Source organism: Plecotus auritus (genome assembly GCF_963455305.1).
Source record: "Plecotus auritus genome assembly, chromosome: 5".
NCBI lineage: Eukaryota > Metazoa > Chordata > Mammalia > Chiroptera > Vespertilionidae > Plecotus > Plecotus auritus.
In genome coordinates this window covers 34,334,315-34,354,697 of record NC_137776.1, presented here as the reverse complement: position 1 = coordinate 34,354,697, position 20,383 = coordinate 34,334,315, and the positions used below count along the sequence as shown (strand labels likewise).

Genomic DNA, 20,383 nt, shown 5'->3' with positions numbered 1-20,383 from the left:
CTCCAGTGGGCGGAAACTGACCTGTGGATAAGGGCTCCCGCCGCCTGCCCAAACTGGTCCATCTGGGTGGCCTCTTCCTCAGACAGGATCCCCAGGTGCAGGGAGAAAGACGGCGGGCGAGGCAGTTCGCACTTCTGCTTGTCTTCCCAGGACTTCAGCGTGTTCTCAAATGCCTAGGGCAGGAGAACCCAGAGTTACACTTTCTACTGACCTCAAGAGGTGAGCACGTCTCTACCAATGACAAACACACCTGACATGCTAGAGGCTACCAGAGAGAGAGAGGCAGGCTCTTCTACACTGGGGAAGAGAAACGGTCCTAGGAACTCCTATACCATTGGCTTAATTCTGGCGTCTAAAAAGAGAATAATTTCCTAGAACTAAACATTAAAAACCCCCAAGTCCTCTTATAGAAGCACCACAGTGTGCCTGCAGGTGAGCCCTGGCCCCCAAAGGCAGCCCTCTTACCCTGTCTCGGGTGAGCATCTGGGCCCGGTTCTTGTGGATAATCCGAATGTATCCCGGAGGTTGGACCCAGGCCTCTCCGTCCACCTGCACAGGCACGCCCTCCTCACCCAGGATGGAAATCTTCACCGTGCGACACTGAGCAAACATCACAGCGTTACTCGTGCACTGAGCTCACCAAGGAGCCTCACAGCCACTGAGCACTGCAGGAACCTTCCTGCCCTACACCCTGCACAGGCAGCTGCCCTCTGGAGCGGCAGACACCACACCCACAGCCAACCCTGCAGTCAGAGCATCCCTGTCCAGGTCGAAGCTCATGGAGCCTTAGGGTCTGTGCCCGGCCCCCTCGCCCAGCACTGCATCTGTGATCGCAGAGGAAATCTCAGTGATCAGACACAAACACCAGGCCCAGGTCGGGACTCATGGCTTCCAAGAGCCACTGGATCCCTGAGCACATGTGAACACAGAACAGAGCCAACAGCCAACAAGGGGTAAGAATGCACTGCTCCTCTTTCCAACAAAAAATGCAGTCAAAGACTTAAAATAGTGAAATCCCAGCAGCCTACTGTGGGGACAGACGGGATAACACAGCCTGCAGTTCAAGTCAGCTCCCACCCAGGTTTCTGTGCATAAAAGCACCACCCTCCTCCACCCCACAGACTGACAGACCCTTCCCAACCCATCACCAGAAATAAGTAATGGGGGAGCCCAGAAGCTGCATCCCCTCCCCCGCAGGGCCTCAGAGCAGCTAGGCGAGGCCACGACTTTCTCCACTGGCCATATATGCTCAGCCTCTGTTCCCAAGCACAAGCTGCCACTTCTGAAAGCTGCAGGCATGGTCCAAGGCCAGGCCAAGCTTGTCTCATCTCATCCCATCTCAGCAAGAGGGGTAGACAGGGGGCACCCCCAGAAAAAGTCAGGGCAGGGAGCTCAGGCTGGGTGCTAATTGGACCCAATTTTGAGCACCCATTCTTCTGGGCTCTGCACCAGGACGCATGTATTGGGGAGAGTGCAGCATCAAGACTGTGGTTCTGGGCCAGGTCCTGCTCTCCCGGAGTCCGCCTCCCAGGCCCTCCCTGCCTCCAGGACCACGGCCAGTACCTGGGCAATCCGGTGATGCTGCAACTTAATGACCCGAGAGACAGCCATCTGCATACTGCCAAACACAGCGACCACCTCCAAGATCTTATCATCAAAGGACGGAGCTGCGAAAGTCTGAAAGGTGGAGGCAGAGCTGACCTGGGCTCCCACTTCCCTGAACACATGCCACATACTTCTCCCTGTTAGGGCTGCTGCACTGGTAAAAGCAGACAGGCCCCTACAAGGAGGTGATGCATCCTAACTGAAGAAGCAGCTACAGTATGAACCTGTTTCTAAGATCCTGAAACCAAGCTGCCTAGGATCAAATCCGGATCTGCCACTTACTAGCCTTGTGACCCTGGCAAATCACTTCATTACCCTGTTCCTCAGTTTCCTCATCTGTATAGTGGGATAATACTGGTACATGCCTCAAGGAGTTGTTATGTGCACCGTCTCAGAAGAGTGACCAGCACATTTGAAGTGTCCATTTGTGCTAACTGTTTTTACTAGCTCTTACATACAAAGGAAGCCATGCCCCTGGTTAAAACCTACCACTGCCTCCCAGAGTTCTCAGCATAAATTCCAAAGTTCTCCCCTGGCTTACACAACCCCGTATGAACTCTAACTTCTCTGCACCCCACCCGCTGCACAGTGCCATCAGACAACTTCTGCCCCATGTCATTGTCTAACCACTAAGCCTTTCATCTGCTGCTCCCTCTGCCTGGAACAGCCTCCTCCTCTTCTTCCCTCCCCCAACACTCCACCTGACCTGGCTCACCCCAAATCATCCTTTAGGTCTCAACATAGATGTCACCTCCTCCTAGAAGCCTTCCCAGATCGGAACCAGTCAGGGCTGGGCCCGGCTTCTGCATCACACCTGTGCCTCTGACCACATCTGTTCTACTCAGCCTCCCTTCTCATGAGCAGGGGATGCCACCTGTCTTTCTCTCCACTGTACTCCCCGCCCCTCGCCTGCCAGTACAAGAAAGGTGGTGTGCATCCATCCCTCTGCATCACTGACAGAGCACCCCGAGTGCTGATGCTCTATCAGGGCCCCAAGTGGCTAATGCTCCTTGAAGGGGCTGCCTCTCTGGTCACTGCCCCCTCTGCCCCCAAGCTCAGGCCCATGCTACCCAGAACCCCTGTACGTACATCATCTTCCTTGGTGCCTCCCCAGAAGTTGGTCCCTCCGGCATAGCTGGGAATATTGAGGACAGCAATTCCTTGGAGACTGGGGAGCGGGATGGGCCGCCCATCACACTGCACAGTGGAGAAGCAGGACAAGGAAAGGTGAGATTCAGGCATCAACCAGTCCTTCCTCACAGGCAACCCGCCCCAGGGCCGAGGAGGCCCCGCTATGGGCGGCTCCCCTCCCACCGAGGGATCCACAGGGAGCAGCGCTAACAGGAGGCCCTCCAGCTCACCTCCAGCAGGACCTTTTGCTCCAGGTTCTTGTAGGTCCTGTGCAGCAGCTCTTTGGTCCCAAGCACCCCATACCACATCATGTTCTTGGTTCGGCTCCTAGAGAAGGAATGACAGAACGAACGTGGGCCGTGGCTTTCTTTCTAGTTAACTACAGTCATTGCTAAAAAGTGTGGGGTGGCATCTGATCACAAAAGGGCGAGACTCTGCGATTCCCTGCAGCAGTGACCCCTTAAGGAAGGACAGTCCCTGTTAGTATCTATGAAAGGTAAGCACAGAGATATGTTTATTGACAGGAAAAGTAGTATTTCTCAAGAAAGTAATCATACCCTGAAAGGTAAAACTTCACAAACATTTTATAAACCATGAGCTTTTCTGACTATAAAATTATGTTTACCATATGACATTTGAAAAGCACATCTGTACATGCTGGTGATCAATGCTGCTGGGTGTTTCTGTCTTTTCCGGGTGTGCGATTTACAGGTGGAATAACCAGCCTGCCATCTCCTGACACACTGTCCACTTCTTAGCACACTTTGTGTTACCTGCCCCTGTACAGCAACCTCACAGACTTATGAGTCTCCTCTTCCCATTGACTGGGGTCACTCGCTTTCTTATGCTGAATTTGCCCAAACCTGGACAACCCTCGGGCAAGCCTCCTCCAGGCTGGCCTCTTGGACTTTCACCTGCTTCCACCCACCTTTGAAAGCACCTCCATTTGTAGACACCAGGCATTCAGGTAGCATAATGCACATCCTTTTACCTGCTGACTCCAAAAATTACCTTACTGACCAGGAGAAATGAGGAAGACTCGAGGACAGGTGTGCACACAGGTGTCACCCACCTGCACTTCTCCGGGTGCTCATCACGCTTGTTGTTGAAGTCCAGAGATATCTTCGCATCCAGGCCAATGCCAAAATAATTGTTCATGACACATTTCTCTGTGTAATACTCTCTGCAAAAGGGGTTTCAGAGCAATTAAAACAACTCTGTTTAGCAGCTTCCCAACCTCTAGCACTTCTTCCTGAGGGCAAATCTCTGTTTTTTATTTTATTTTATTTTTTTATTTTAGGTAACAGTGTTGAGAAATCATATACCATATAGTTTACTCACTTAAAATGTACAATGCAATTTTGGGGGCTGTTTTTTTGTTTTGCTTTGTTAATCCTCAGCCGAGGATATTTTTCCATTTGATTTTTAGAGAGTGGGAGGGAGGGGAGAGAGGGGAAGAAAGGGGGAGGGGGGAGGGGAACCATCGATGTAAGAGACACACATCGATTGGTTGCCTCCCACACAAACTCCGACCAGGGCCAGAGATAGAGCCTGCAACTGAGGTACATGCCCTCGACCAGAATCAAATCTGAGACCCTTCAGTCCGTGGGCCGACCATCTATCCACTGAGCCAAACCAGCTAGGGCTACAATGCAATTTTAATGCAGTCAGAGAGTCATGTAACCATCACTACAATCAATTTCAGAATTACCATATCACCCCAAAAAGAAAGCTCACACCATTAGCCAGCACTCTCAACCCCTCCCAAGCCCCCAACAACCACTAATCTACTTATCATCTCCATGGATCTGCCTCCTCTGGACATTTCACAGAAATGGGTCCCAAAACATGGGGCCCTTGCGTCTGGCTCCCTTCACTGAACACAGTGTTGCCAGGGCTCAGGGCCTGGAGGAAGCAGGGCTGCAGGGGCCTGGGCAGTGGACAGGCAGGCCACAGAAGGCCATGGCAGCACAGACAGCATGACCAGGTCCTGGGGTGATGGGGACGGCCTGGTGCCCCCGCCTGGGTGGAGGAGGAAAGCAGCTTTGGTCTCCCTAGGTGAAGAAGAAGTCTCCCCAGTCTGAAGAGGAGAGAACAAAGATAGACGAATGGCTGTGGCTGCCAGACTTGGAACCTCAGAGATCTCAGATTAAGAAAACAAACAAAATATCCAGTTCGGGAGGCTCCAGGGCACTGCTCACAGGAGGACAATAGTTCTGGCCTTTTCGAGGAAACAATGTCAGGGCGGGTCAAAACAAGAGCCCGGGCAGCCCGGGAGGGCCTGGAGTGAGGAGCAGACAGGCGGTAGGTGGCAGGGGCAGGTCCTAGACGGGATGCCCAAGCACTGAGCAGGCCAGAACGTGGCAACAGGTGTCTGAACAGAGGCAGCTCCCTGGCAAACCGGCTTGGCAGGACTGCCACTCTGCACACTTCCAGCTTCACCTTCCCAAAACCCAGTTTCTGTAAACCACACATTTCTTAATGGCTCTTCCCCACCACACCAAACACATGGTTGGCAACTTAACCAACTGCCACCTGTCGCTAACTGCCCAGAACTTGCTATCAGCCGGCAGAAAGGAAAACCTAGAAGAATGGGTTTTCAAACACCATCTGTGTCTGCAGTGGCGTGTACACACACAGGAACAGATTCAACTGAACTGCTGTACACAGTCCTCACTGCCTCAGTCCAGGGGCAGAGGACACAGTGCGGGAGCACAAAGCAGCTCCGGAACTCGCCTCCCCACACATCTCAGCCCAGGACAGCATCTCCCTGGGGATCGCCAGGAGCTTCCAGCCCAGGGATCTGTGACTGCAGCTCTAACGGGGAGCAGACCATAGGAGAAAGCAGCAGAACATGGTGGGGGGGGGGGGGGGTCGGGGAGGGGAGGTAGTCAGGAAGAGGCACCAACACAGGGTCAGCCAAGGTTACCAAACAGTGATAATGAAGAACAAGTGGAAAGTTAGTTCCTAACAGGAGTTTCTGAACCTGCCAAAAACCTCAGAACATTACGTATGTTCAGAAGACGCTGCCTCGTGACCACTGGAAATGAGCCAGGACAGGCTACATCCCATCATCCCATCGTCCCACTCCTTAGCTGAGGCTTCCCACTTCTGGGTTTTCCTTATCAGCTGACACCAGCTGGAAGAGGATCCCCTAGTCAACGGCTCACAAATTACTCTAGTTAATGCCAAATCACTTTTCCAGGCTTGAGCATTCTTTACCAACATGCTCCCTTGGTTCATGCCACACTCACAGGTTTTCTGGTTCGGAGTTGAAGGGATCAGCATTAATTAATAAGCGACTGATAACTGAACCGCCAGGCAAGGAACCAGACATCCCCGCACGAACATCTGTGAGGGAGACAACCCATAGTCATGAAACAAAAGCGAACATACTGGTGATAGAAATCAACACCTGTGAGACACGTACAGAAATGGCTTGTGAAGACAGTCCTCATTAAATGTACAAAGCTCCGCCAGAATGAGCTCTTCGTACGACTGATCTTAGAGCCCAGTCGTCCAGCTTTGGAAGGCTACATTCATGAGAAATAAACACACCTTCAAGCCGCCTGCATCAATTTAAAATCTTTAAATCACACATTAAGGCAGAGATGAAACCTGTTGTTGAACGTTCTGCCCATCCATGCCTCCAGTAATATCTTTATCACTGGATACCCAAATGCTCATTTCCGAGGGCTCACTTCCCAAGGGCTTCTAGAATTTTCTTTCTATTCAGTGGAGTGGAGATTCTCTAGAAATTGACAAGTCACTTATAGGAGTAGATGGCGTGGCTAGGAGGCCTCCGGACTCTACCTGAAGCTGGTTAAGGGAGTCCTACTGGCAATTTCAACTCCTGTGGCATTCCTTCCTATGAAGACAAGTCCTGTCACCACTCCCCCAGGGGAAGCAGCAGCAGGAGTTGCCTGCACTTCATCCCAGGCAAAGTGAGGGCAGGGCAGGGCAGAGGACGGGGCCAGCCCTCCCAGCGGCTAGCTGCTCCTGCTGCAATCGTGCTAGAAACAGCGGCACGACTCCACAGTCCCACCACAGCCTGCCCACCCGCCTCGGTCACTCAGGACAACTCTTTTGCCTGCTCCACCTGCCTTCCTGAGCCCCACCCCCGCCCCCGAGGCGATCTGGGTGCCACCTGCCCTTGGTAATGAGTAAGAGCACTTTCATACCCTGACCTAACTCTGAATTCTATCTACTTTCCCAAGGACCTATAGACTCTTGGAGGACAGAGACCCGGTCTCATTTATTCCCACAGACCAGTGCCGGGAAAAGCGTCGGGCCTGACACCCTCCCACAGATAGGCTCACCAATGTGCCCACATGGGGGTGGGGTCACTCACTCGGGAAGAGGATCTTCGTGTTCAGCGCTGGGAGGCCATCCCGGTTTCCTGACTGGGGAGGAAGAGAGGCAGAACTCCCTTTGCTGATCAGCTTCTCACATGGGGACTTGGACACTATAAAAACAGGACACAAAGCCATGACTGACTGCTGGGAAAGTTCATTAGAGAAATGCCAGGTGGAGGGGTTGGGGGAAGTGAGGAGCTTACAAGCCACTGGTCAGCCCAGGTGGAGCTGATGAGATAAAGAAAGAGGCCCAGAGAGAGAGACAAAGAAGGGACGAGAGGCAAGTGGGTCTGAATGCCTTGAACAGGGTAAGGCTGGGGCGGGGCATGGAGGGGGACCCTACTCACACTTGGGGCCCACGCCAAGTAGAGTTCTAAGTGGTAATGACCATGGAGTGAACTCTGAGGCAGACACCTCTTATTGGCTTGTCTGGGTACAAGGGAGGGGCCATGCACAGCCAGTGAGGGGGACATTCCCCACACCAGGAGCCTGCACTGTTCCAGGACAGGTAAGGTGTATAGGAAGATGACCCGTGGGGCTGGGTGATGCCCTGACCAAAATGCCAGGCCAGGCTGGCTCTGGCTGGAACAAATTTCGTATGTGCATGGCATTTGGCGGGCTACAGCCAGGAGGTTCTGAGACCTACTGGGTCTGGGGTACACAGGAAGGTTCTGAGCCCTATAGGGTCTGGGGCACAGGGAGGTTCTGAAGAAAGCACACTCCTCAGCAGCAAGGCCCCCCACTCCCAGCACCCCTCCCACCTGCCACCAGACAAACCGCACACAGCAGGTGGCACAGGGAAAGGCCCTGTAAGTGGCCAGAGCAATGGGCCAGCACAGCCCCGACACTTCCTTGGCAAGCTTTCTGAGTGCCAGGCCCGACCGCAGGACTGAGGGCATCCAGGCTGGCAGCTGTACCTTTGCGGAGGCTTCTATGCTTGGCAACCCCGCAGCTCTCACTGTGGCACACCGTGTCCTCTGACTTCAGGTCCTTTTTCTCCTCTGACTCAGAGAGACCTAAGACGATCATCTCCTGCTCTTGGGTCTGGGCATTCTGCTCATCGACAGCTGCAAGGAAAGAACGTCCATAGCTCAGCCCAAGGACATTACCACAGGCAAGGCCAGGCTGATGGAGGTCCTGCTGAACAGACACCCCTCTTCGTCTACCCATTTGATTTTCCTTCAAATGTCCTCTTGGCTGCAGATTAGTCCTGAAGCTCCCACCTCATTCCCACTGTCCCCCTGGTCCCAGCACACTGCAAGTACCATGGGCACCGGGCATCCGTGCCAGCTGGCTGGGGAAGAGGGCCCAGAGCAGCCGTGGGCAAACTACGGCCCGCGGGCCGAATCCAGCCCGTTCAGCTGTTCTATCCAGCCCGCGGAGCCGAAAGAGCGGAGGGTTCTCTTGCTCTCCCCTCCGCTCCTTTACTTTGAATTTATATTAGTTCACACAAACACTCCATCCATGCTTTTGTTCCGGCCCTCCGGTCCAGTTTAAGAACCCATTGTGGCCCTCAAGTCAAAAAGTTTGCCCACCCCTGGCCCAGAGGCTGAAGATGTGGAAAGAAGGTGAGTGAAGGATTGAGAGCCTAGAGCAGCCCTGGGAGATGTGATGAGGGCCCCCACCTCGTGCATCCACCAGTATGTAGGTAGGAGGTCACGACTTATTACTCTCACGGAAGCAAGAAGCAGGCTGATCTGCTCAGAGTGAAAAGGTGAGGGCTAGGAAAGCGTCTGAAGGGTGTGGACGTGTGAAATGGTTTCCGAGGGTAATGAGAGACAAGACAGACCCAAGATAAGAAAAAACTTGCTCAGGAGCAATCTGGGGGTCCCGGCAAGGTTGGAGGCAATGAAGTTCACAGGTCAATGTGGTTTTTCAGCATTCTCATCTAAGTTTAGCAAACCGAGTCTGGGGAAAGGGAGTGACTAGCCAGGCAAATCTTTATCCTATGTGATCTATCTACCTCGCCCAGGCCCCAGGCTGATGGTGGGAAGTCAGCACACCAGGCCAATGACCTGCCCAGGCCCTGCGCACCCTCCACCACTGAAGCAGTCCTCTGACTCAGACACCATGGTGCACATGGTTCCCCCACTTGTCTGACCGCCTCCCTGGGCTCCCCCAACCTCCAACCTCTCTCTGTCCACTGACTTGATGGATGGAGCCCACCTCTCCAGGTGTCCTAAGAGCACCTCAGTTCTAAGCACCATGGCTCTCTCAGAACACACTCCCCCAGGGCAGCCCCTCCTCCAACTGGATAGGACACATCCTGCAGGGCTGACCCGAGGTTGGGCAGAGTTCCCACAGGTTAGCTCCCTTCTAGGGAGTGGGCCCCCTATTCAGGGATCAGTTTCTCCAAGGAGCCCACTGCGTATGCCCATGAGACACCTTTTCACCAGCGAGGGGTGCCCTCAGCTCTGCCTTCCACTTTCTGGATCCCTGGGTTCTCTTCCCAGTGTTTACATCAGACCAAGTAGATGAGCAGGGAGAAACGCTGCGGGCACACTCAGGTAGCAGCTGCTGCCTCTTGTCAGGCAGGCTAGAGATAAACCGCACAGGCCGGAAGCGACCTCGGGCTAGCAGGCTTTGGCCTACATGGTGGATGCCTTTCCAGCACCATGTTCGGAGGAAACTGGGCGTGCCCAGCACTTGCCTGAAGAAAGCTCCCTTGTCATTAAGAGGCCAGCTACCTTTTTCTGTGTGTTCTATGATCTGACGAATCGCCTTCTTCAGGCTGTTGGCTCTCAGCATGAGCTGTTCCCGAGGCCTGAATATCTGCGGCCGGACTGGACACGCTGACCCCATCGAGCGGTCCACAGTTGACCCACAGCTGCTGCCCGTTCCGTCTCCATCTTCTGCCTCCTCAGCAATGGTGGGTGGCGGGGTGGGCAGAGAGGACGAGGCCTGGGACTCGTCATCCAAGGTCTTGAGGAGAGAATCCAGCTTCTCTTTCAGGACAGAGCACTGGACGGGGAACAAATGGAGTGGAATGGAGTGCCTCTCATCCTGACACCCTCCCAGGCAGGGGCCCAGGGGAACAGACCTTCTTGGCCATGACCTCAGACTCCTCCGAGCTCTCAGTCGTCTTCTCATAGGCCTTTCCCACTCGAGCCACAAAGTCCTTCACCGTCTCGCAGAGCACTCTGTGGGAGAAAACGCAGGAAGATGCTTCTAGAGAGACAGTCCTGGCTGCGAACTGGACACCCTGTGTGCTGGACCCCTGGTTCCCCTGGGCAGCTGGCACTCACTTTGCTGATGAGATCACCACCGAGTGCTGGTCAGAAGTCAGGATTTTAGAAAGATGGGCCGCGACCGAATCTTCATAGAAGAGAATTTGCTGTACCTACAATTACCCCAAAACAGGGAGGGATCATTGTAGGTACAGTTCACCCAGTGAATTCCTCACCCACTGCCCCCACTAGCCGGGCCTCAGCTACTTCTTTCAACAATCTGAGACCTGCCAGTGCTATCTGAAAGATTTCAAAGGCTTCATCCAGATGTGGACAGATGGACCTTAACAAAAAAGAGCATGTTGATAAAGACTTACAAATAACCTCATACTTCTTTGTCCTTTAGTCTGAGATTCACCACCAGCAGCCTGTGCTAGGATCTTCTATATCCTGTTTCCGTAGGCAACACTCCTTAATTTAGGTTCCATTCACAGCAGACAACACATCTGTCTACCTGGTTGGGAATGCGGCCTGGCCCATCTCCTTCTCTCAATATAAGTTCCCCCTTCCCCACTCATCTCTGCCTGCTGAAATGGGAGATCTGAGCTGTGTAATGAGCCCACTCTAGGCCCGAGCCCAGGGTCAACAAACTTTACTATCAGCTAGACAGTACACAGAGTCTTCCTCTCTTGAAAGGGACAGACCATTCTCTGCTCACAGGCCATGTCAAAGCAGACCCAGGAAGATGTGGCCTGGGGGCCAGTTTGCCGACCGCTGACCTAGCCCACTGTCCTTGACCCTGCTGGCGAGCAGATGGCCCCTGGCAGAGTTCTCTCTCCTGCTCAGCCAGCAGCCAGCTTGCCCAGTGGGGATGAGCACAGCTATGTGCCAGGACTGCACTACTGCAGGATATAAAATAAGGAAGGCAAAGTTTAGGCCCTTAAGAACTATTAAGACATAATAGCCATAAAACAAAAAGAAGAGTGAATGGTTGAACTGGCACAGCCAGCTGCAAAGGGAGGCAACATGGAGGATGATGGGGCAGCAGCAGGTGCAAGGGAGGTTGGGAAGTTCTAGGGAACTGTCACCACAAAGGCCCCAAATTCTGATGACAACTGGGAAGCCTCCAGGTGACCCAAAGCCTGGGAGGTCAGAGTCCATGTGGCTTCACCTCAACATTGAGCTGACCCTGAACTTCTGGTCTAACCTAGGGCTGGGCATGAGAGCACTGGGGGTGTGGGGGAGGGGAGGTAACCGGAAAATACCTCGGAACCCTCGCTGAAGTCCTCGGTGACGACGGTAGAAGAGGAGGCCTGCCGGGGCAGTTTAGTCTCATAGGCCATGACACTCCACCTGCACACAAAGGCAGCTCCCAGCAGGTTGCTCCGCCTCCCAGGCAGGCCCTACACCTCCCTCCTTGTGACCTGGGGACCTGACCTTACAACAATTCTAACTTCATCTGTAAGTCCTTTATGATGGCTGGTGTACAAATGCTACACCAATAAGTCACTATGGCTCCACTAATGGAAGAGAAAGCCAGCAGCCAGCTCTTCACTTCATCAAATGCACAACATGAGAGGGGCAGCCGAGTGGATGCGTGATCAAACCTGCTCATGGCAACCACAGGATTGTGACGAACATGAGCATTTTCAATGACACCAATCCACCACAGGCTCTGGTGAGCAGGATTTCAGACATGAGTCAGAACTAAAAGCAGTTCACCCAAGAAGGATGCCAAAGGATTGTTAAACACACAGAGACTATGTATCCAATACTTAAGATCCTTCTGGGAACAGGATATGAGAAAATGGGATTGTTCAATTATGGATAACGAGCACTCTACTGACAGGCATCAGATGACGGCTGCAATGCCTGAAGGGGACAGCGCCACCTTCTTTAACAGTCCCAGTGGATCAGGCTTGGCCTCAAGAGAAGACCTCATCACTCAGTCCATAACCTGTCTTATATTTTTCATAATCCTGGTCAAAACTTAAGGACTCCCAGTAAAAAAGAATTCCAGCTCAGGTCAAATTTTTACAACTATTTGTCAAAGGCCTATGGTTCCCAGGGACCCCGGGTAAGAACAGCTGGTGGAGGTTACCTGTCTCCGACTAGCTCCTGTGGAGCAGCCCGAGAATGCACCCCACTCACCTGTCCAGCATCTTGGTGCTGGCTCTTTCCAGCTTCTCCAAGATCTGCGGGAGCTGGGTGTCATCGTCACAGGCCGATCCCCAGCCTAACACACGAGCCAGGTCGTTCCCTGTGCCCAGGGGCAGCACTCCCAGCTGACACTGCAAAACACAGTGGGAAGATACAGCATTGAGCCCCTTCCTCTTTGCTGACAATGGTGGCTGAACTCAGTGAAAGAGACCTGCTCCAAAAGGGGTGGGGCTTCCGTTCCAGGCAGAGCCACAGAGCCCACCGCCTTTCTAATCCCACAGAAAAGTTCTCCGTCTCCCACAGGCCGCATCTCACATGTTGCTACATTTTGACTACCCTCTAGGACATCTCTGATCTACATTTCCCAAATCCCCTCCCCTCCCCTCCCACTTTTACAGCTATGGCCACAGTCCTGTCTCTGACTGCTGAGTGTCTGAACCCCTGAAGAATGATTCTGTAACTCCCACCGCCTATCCCTCCATCCACTACATCTGACTCACTGAAGCCAAGCTCATCTTCTAAAGACATCACTAGTGTCATCTTACTCCTCCAAAAACATCGGCAATGGCTTCTAAGTCCCATCAGAACAGGCACCAGGACATCCAGTCTGGTCACGAAACTCAAGCACACCCAGTGCTCAGCCAACACCCCTCTACCTGCCATTCCCCAGAGACCCGCACCCCCTGCACTGCTCAGGCCTCAACCCCTCCCCTTGGAATTCCCACCCCAGAGCTCCCACCACATCAAGTCAGTCCTCAGGAAGCTCCCTAGACACCAGCTGCCTAGACCTCTCCTCCTCCAATTTCTACATGCAGTGTGCAGGGAGGGTCACTGGTCCTAATAACTGCACAACCAATGGTCACCTACTCCAGCCACAAGGGAGGCCCTGCCACCCTGCAGGGGACAGCGAGCTGGAGGGTAGGACCAGGAGGCCCGAGCATTAGGTGAAGAGGACCTGGCACTGGCTCCCTGGAACCTAAAAGAAAAGGCACAAGCAGTGGAGGTGAAAGTGATGGAGAGGTGACCCTCTGCCAAGTCAGAGTCCCATCAAGAGGAGGGTAGTGAGGAAAAAGTTGGAGAAGCAGAGAAGGAAGAGGGAGGCAAACTGGGGCCCTAGCAAGCTATGTTATGATGTCTGGACTTTGTCCTAAAGACAAGGGGCCACCAAAGAACACTTAGGGGGGTTCATGGGCAGAACTGCCCATGGTGAAGGTCCCCGAGGAAGGTGGACAGCAGCACACAGGGGCTAGCTTAAGACATTCTGGGGTGGCAGGACTGAGCCCAGCAACTAAGTAGAAATGAGGAGGGAGGGTAAGGGAAGAATCAAGAATGATCAACTGCCAAATCTCTGGCTTGGATGTCTGGTGGTGATAATTTTCAGACTCTAAAGAAAGAAATGGGGGGCAGGCAGGGTTGAGTGGTGTGCTCAGTGCTGGAAATGTTGGGCTTGAGGTGGGAAGGGGCATCCAGGAAGACGAGAAACACCGAGGAAAGCTAGGGGAAAGATGGGCTGACCAGAGAATCGAGTGCCACAGAGAAGCTGAAGGAGACAGTGCTCACTGAACTCAACTGAGTGGATGAAACCTGCCTTCCTGATTAGTGACAAACTTATAGATCATCCTGGAAGTCAACAGAACACAGGACCTAAGTGTAGTTCTCTAACTTTACCACTAGAGGGAAGCATTCTCTTTCCTGAGCAAGTGGCCTTGCTGGAGAGTTCACTGTCCAACTTCCATCATTTTAGTGCCTGAGGCTAAAAAATGCCTAAAAACAGTCCACCCCACCTGAGAATCAGGTCGAAGATCTGGAAAAAAGTATGTTGAAAGCAAATGACAAAGTAGGAAAAAATATCACCGACAAAGAGTTTACATCCCTAATATAACATAATCCTTAAAAATTAAAATCTTTTTAATTTTTTAAAAGGCAAATACCCCAATTGAAATGTAGGCAAGGAACATAAACAGGTAACTCACTTAAAAAGTCATGGTTAGAGGGAGGATCCAAGATGGCGGCGTAGGTAAACACCTAAACTGCTGCCTCGCACAACAATTTTAAAAGACAAAACGTCTATCACCCAGAACCACGGGAAAGCTGGCTGAGTGGAAGTTCTACAACTAGAAGGAAAGAGAAAAGAGCATTGAGATGTGCACAAGCGCTGAAAAGCTGAGGTACGGAGGCACGCGAATGGGGCTGGCAACGGGCGACTGGGAGCGCTGTTTTTTCAACCTGAAGGGAGACAAGCTCCCAATTACTCCGAACTCCAGTTTCTGGGGAGATGCAGGGGACCCAAACTCCTACGGGGAGAAGCTGGACTGTCTGCCATCGGGTCGGAAAGTGAGGTGGCTTGCTTGCAGGGCTGCGCGCAGGAATAATTGTTTACTGTGCTGGGGCACAGGACCCGGGGACAGTGGTCGGAGACGCAGAGCTGGCTTACTGGCAGCCATCGCTGTTTGCCACGCCCTAGCCTAGTGACGCCCTGAGACCCCGCCCCACACAATCAACAAACCCACCCAAGCTCCAGGCAGCGGCTTTAGAATATGAATGGCCTGCCCTATTGCAACTTAACCTAGCAAACTTGCAGCCCAGGTCAGACAGCTCCAAAACCTCCAAACCCCAAGCAAAGAGGAGAAAACTGTAGTTCTCGCTGTAGCTCCTGCTGGGTGGCCTCAGACAGTAGCTGACCTGCACCCCATTGGAGACCCAGAAGCCAGTGTACCTAGTGGTCAGTGTGAGACACCAGATTTCAACTCCTCATATCCATAAGTGACACATTCAAGAGGCAGACTCAGTGAGCACCAAAGCCCCACTGAAACAAGTCCTGCACCATAAGCGTGTCTCCAGCGCAGCAGTTCTTCCATTATAGACACAGCGGGTCCTCACAGCCAATTGGCCTGGAGGTCAATTCCTCCCAGTGTACCAACAGCAATCAAGGCTTAACTACACAAAGACTTTGCACTCAGCCCACAAAGGGGTGTACCAAGAGCATCCACCTCAGGTGATTGGGGAGGCTGAGCTACTGGCCCCTATAGGTCACCTACCACACAAAGCCACTCCATCAACACAGGGAAGCAGCCAAAATGCGGAGACAAAGAAACATGTCACGAATGAAAGAAATGGAGGAAAGCAAACTAATGGACGACATAGAGTTCAGAACCACATTTATAAGGTTACTCAAGAATCTTCTAAAAACCGCTGAGGAACTTAGTGAGACCTTTAAGGATCGTAATGAGAATGCCAAAAAAATGGAAAAGGACCAGTTAGAAATTAAGCATACACTGTCTAAAATAAAGAATATACAGAAACTCAACTGTAGATCAATGTACCCCAAGAATCAAACCAAAGATCTGAAATATGAGAAAACAAAAAACACCCAACCAGAAAAACAAAAAGAAAAAAGAATCCAAAAATATGAAGATAATATAAGGAGCCTCTGGGACAACTTTAAGCATACCAACATCCGTACTTTTGGGGTGCCAGAAGAGAGAGAGCAAAATATTGAAAACCTATTAGAAGAAATAATGACAGAAAACTTTCCCTACCTGGTGAAAGAAACAGACTTACAAGTTCAGGAAGCGCACAGAACCCCGTACAAGAGGAATCCAAAGAGGACTACACCAAGACACATCATAATTAAAATGCCAAGGGCAAAAGACAAAGAGAGAATCTTGAAAGCAGCAAGAGAAAAACGGTTAGTTACCTACAAGGGAGCACCCATACGATTGTCAGCTGATTTCTCAACAGAAACTATGCAGGCCAGAAGGGAGTGGCAAGAAATATTCAAAGTGATGAACAGCAAGAACCTACAACCAAGATTACTCTACCCAGCAAAGCTATCATTCAGAGTTGAAGGTCAGATAAAGAGCTTCACAGACAAGAAAAAGCTAAAGGAGTTCATCACCACCAAACCAGGATTACATGAAATGATGAAGGGTATTCTTTAAGAAGAGGAAGAAGAAGAAAAAGGTAAAGATAAAAATTATGAACAAAATGACATCAAATACATACCTACCAACAAGTGAATCTAAAAATCAAGTGAATAAAAAATCTGAAGAACAGAATGGACTGGTGAATATAATAGAATCAGGGACATAGAAAGGGAGCAGACTGACAATTCTCAGGGGGAAGGGGGTGTGAGGGGTGCGTGAAGAGATTGGACAAAAATCTTACACCTATGGATGAAGACAGTGGTGGGGGGTAAAGGCATGGGGGGTAAAAAGAGGAACACCTGTAATAATCTGAACAATAAAGATTAAAAAAAAAAAAAAAGTCATGGTTAGCCGACTGGCTAGGCTCAGTGATTAAGCATCGACCTATGAACCAGGAGTTGACGGTTCGATTCCGTCATGGCATATGCCCAGGTGGGGCATGCAGGAGGCAGCCAATCAATGATTCTCTCTCATCATTGATGTTTCTATCTCTCTCTCTCCCTCTCTCTTCCTCTCTGAAATCAATAAAAATATATTGAAAAAAATAAATTCACGGTTAATTGAGATGTTTGATTTCAATAGTAAAGAAATAAAAATAAGACATACCCTGGAGAGCAGGAAGGGACAGAAATAGACTTACTGGAACTGCAAGTCACAGTTAGGGTCCCTTGGACCTCTCTCTATCAACAACGGACTCATATCACCCATGCTGTTCCGTTCCTGCATTTTATAAATCAGCATGTTGTGGCATCTTGCGCTCGCCCCATGGCAGTAAGTGGAGATCTGCGGGCGGTTTTCCGCTGGGCAGAGCTCTGCCAGCATTGAGCTTCTCACTCCCCCCACTGATGATTCCCTACCTGGGCATTCATAAAGACCACTGGTGAAAATCATATAGACCCTTTCCCAACTGTGCTCTCTTTCAAAGAGCGTCCAACATTTAGACTCTGATCTGTACTGCCACATTGCTGTCATTCCAGACTGCACCAATCTCATTTCCCAATGCCACAAAAAACTGTCCTTTCCCACACCTGTCCGTTGTTCATCTTTTTTGTTTTTGCCCAACTAAGTAGACAAAAAGGTCATACCTTTACTTCTAACTGTGAAGTTCCTGTTCCCGTCACAGCCCCAGCCCCAGCTTCCGGCCCCATGATGCTATCGAGCTACCAGCTCTTCCCTTCCAGACCTTTGCTGGCCCCTACCTGGGAACAGTACTCCAAGGGGACATGGAGCGTCACCCAAGACAGCCCAGCTTCTTTCTGTGACATCATCCCCCCACCCCATTCCCAGGGCTAGGCTCCTCCAGATTCAGGCACCTGTTTGTGAAGATTGAGGCTGTCAATTTCAGAGAGGACCCAGCCAACACTGCCGTCCCCACCACAAACCAGAATCCGGAATGTATCAAACTTCTGGAATAAGCGTAAGCTGCAAAGAAAAGAGAATGTGATGAAATGAGGTACATTCTAAATGACAAATGATGGCCAGTCAGTCCTGGGCGAGGGGCCCCGTGTGTGGTCCTCAGGGTGACCCTGCACCCTCTCCTGCAATTAAGTCCCTCAGAGGAAGAGCCCAGGTGCTCAGGCTCGGCCTGCTGGGGCCACTGGTTACCTGAGAGCAAAAGCCTCCCACCCGAGGCCTCTGTGCCCATTCTCCACTCGCCTAGTCCCCACGCGCAGCCAGCACCTTCATGGGCAGCTGAGGAGCCCAAGAAGCACATTATGTCCACTTTATCTTCCCCCTGGGCCACTGCATCCTCCCAGGTGATGTGACCCATCCCTCCTCCCCGCGTAATCCACCTTCCCGTGCTCTTCGTGGTCACCTGCCCCTCGCATGCAGTGTCCCCCTCTGCTCACTCCTCACCCACTTCCTGAGCGGCCTGACCCAAGTTTTGGCTTCAGAGATCATACATATGCTGATGACCATGACCCTAAACCATAACCTCCAGGCTTTCCTGAAGGACAACACTTGCACTTGTCTACCAAAAGAGTCACTCGCGTGTCCTAGGTTCCCCTCCTTGGAAAATAGCAGAGCTACCATCAAAACAGTCACCAGGCCAACCCTGCTGTCCTGTCCACCATTGCTTCTCTGATAATCACTAAAAGAGACTTCTCCCCAGCTCACGTCTCCTGCGGATACCTACAATTGCTACCAGTATGATCTTCCCAAAACAAGTCTTGTCCAGTGTCTCACTTTAAGAAGTTGCCACTTGTTTCCAGGAAAGGTTCAAACCTCTCGGCCAGCACCTACAACCCTCCCTGGCCAGCAGCTGCCATCCCACTGTCTTCTCACCTCTTGGCACACACAGCATCTTCTGCCCAGCAGGCTCCAGACCTCCCTCCCTGCCATGACACCAATTCTCCTCAAACACTGGCTCAGGGAGAAACTGAGAAACCCCAATTTGATTTATAAATTCCTCTGGGTTCCCAAAGAATCTGCATGCCTCCCTGTCACGGTGACAGACACGCTGTCATGTGACCTTCTCTATCAGGGGCCCGCCGTAGTAGGCCTTCCATCTAGCTGAATCTGAGCCAGAGGATGTCCTGGAAAGACAAAAGGGAATGAGGGACGCACGTGGCTCAGGGAATAAACATACGTGAGACTCTGAAGCATCAAGGCTGCCTGTGACTGTCAGGGTGCTCCTCTGAGAACACTGACCTCTCCCAGGCCTCCTGCTCTCCGAGGACAGGTGATACATCAAGGGCAGGAATCAAGAAAGTGAAACAGTGTGCCTAAGTTTGTTTATAAAGTGTGAGATCGAAGCTGCTTCCCAGAAATTAGAGTTTACTAAACCAACTGCCCCTGTGCCTTTGTGGGGGCCCCTACGTCATCCTGTCTCCTACGCAATACCACCCCAAACACGGGTCTGCATGCAGACAAGGAATATTTGGTTCTTCTCAAGTTCCCTGCCCAAAGCCATTCCACAGCATTCGTCCAACACCCTCAGTGCCTCGCTGAGTGAACCTGTTTAGTATATCAGGACAAGGGCTGTCTGATTCCTTCACTGAACCCCCCTCCTCCTTTTTTAATCCTCACCTGAGAATATGTCTATTGCTTTCAGAGAGAGAGAAAGAGAGAAACATCAATAGGTTGCCTCCCATATGCACCCCAACCAGGGATCGAACCCAAAACCTAGGTATGTGCCCTGATCGGGGACTGAACCCGCAACCTTTTTGGTGTAAGGGATAATGCTCCAATCGACTGAGCCACCCGGCCAGGGCACTGGCCCCATTTTTTAACTAAAAAGATTCCTTTCTAAACCCAGTGGTGAATATGCTCCTGCGTCATTCAGTTAACTAAGTCCACCTACCTACATATCAGGAGTGCTGCCTAGAGGGAGCAGGCTAGAAAGTTGCCATGGGACTTTTCTCCAGCAGCTATTGCCATGGGAACACCTCCACATCAGGCCCTGGGGCCATGTGCACATCCTCTCCCCGCTCCTGTTACAGCAGCCCCTGCTCCAAACACAACACCTTCCCGGAAAACACAAACCAGAGAATAGGCCCCCAAGCACATCCCACTATAAATCCCCTGGACGATCCATTCCCTCACAAGCTAGGAGGCTTTCAGCTCCGACCTTGAACTGCTGCTTCCAAATGAGGAAGGAGTTAGTTCAAACGACAAAATTTACAGAAGCAAGTGTTTTCTACAAACCTATAGCATGCACAAAACTAGAAAGAAGACACATCAGCTCTCCAGCTACTTGGGCCCTCGCATGTCTGCACGTGTCACTGCACCTGCAAGGTGAGCAACTTCTTGTGCCTCCAAAATGAAAACTCTCCTGTTTGGCCTCCCTGGAGGAAAGCCTCCCCAATAGTAAACAGCCATTGAAAGCAACAAAGCAAGTCTGTAACCACTGACATCAGAAAACGCCCACACTATTGCATACTGACACCCTTAAACAGTATACTGCACAATGCCAGGCAACAATGCACCACATTCAGTTCAAAAGTGTGTGTGCACGCCTGAAATACGCATTTGAAAACTGGAAGGACACCCAACTCTATTAACTATTGAGTGGGTACCTCTGAGAGTAGAATGTGGG

General features: G+C 51.6%; 1 protein-coding gene across 2 annotated transcripts in view; it reads right to left on the bottom strand.

Annotated features, from left to right (window-relative positions):
* Positions 1-20,383, bottom strand: part of DGKD (diacylglycerol kinase delta) — a 113,319-nt gene that overhangs the window by 10,017 nt on the left and 82,919 nt on the right. For both annotated transcript variants that reach the window (XM_080668046.1, XM_080668047.1), the window contains 15 exons: positions 17,658-17,766; positions 12,410-12,549; positions 11,524-11,611; positions 10,337-10,431; positions 10,132-10,231; positions 9,779-10,052; positions 8,009-8,158; positions 7,088-7,201; positions 5,991-6,087; positions 3,809-3,919; positions 2,967-3,063; positions 2,695-2,802; positions 1,564-1,677; positions 466-600; positions 22-173 (listed from right to left, as the gene is read on the bottom strand). In XM_080668046.1, the coding sequence (XP_080524172.1) occupies positions 22-173; positions 466-600; positions 1,564-1,677; positions 2,695-2,802; positions 2,967-3,063; positions 3,809-3,919; positions 5,991-6,087; positions 7,088-7,201; positions 8,009-8,158; positions 9,779-10,052; positions 10,132-10,231; positions 10,337-10,431; positions 11,524-11,611; positions 12,410-12,549; positions 17,658-17,766 (1,884 nt within the window). The remainder of the gene's footprint in view (positions 1-21; positions 174-465; positions 601-1,563; positions 1,678-2,694; positions 2,803-2,966; positions 3,064-3,808; positions 3,920-5,990; positions 6,088-7,087; positions 7,202-8,008; positions 8,159-9,778; positions 10,053-10,131; positions 10,232-10,336; positions 10,432-11,523; positions 11,612-12,409; positions 12,550-17,657; positions 17,767-20,383) is intronic.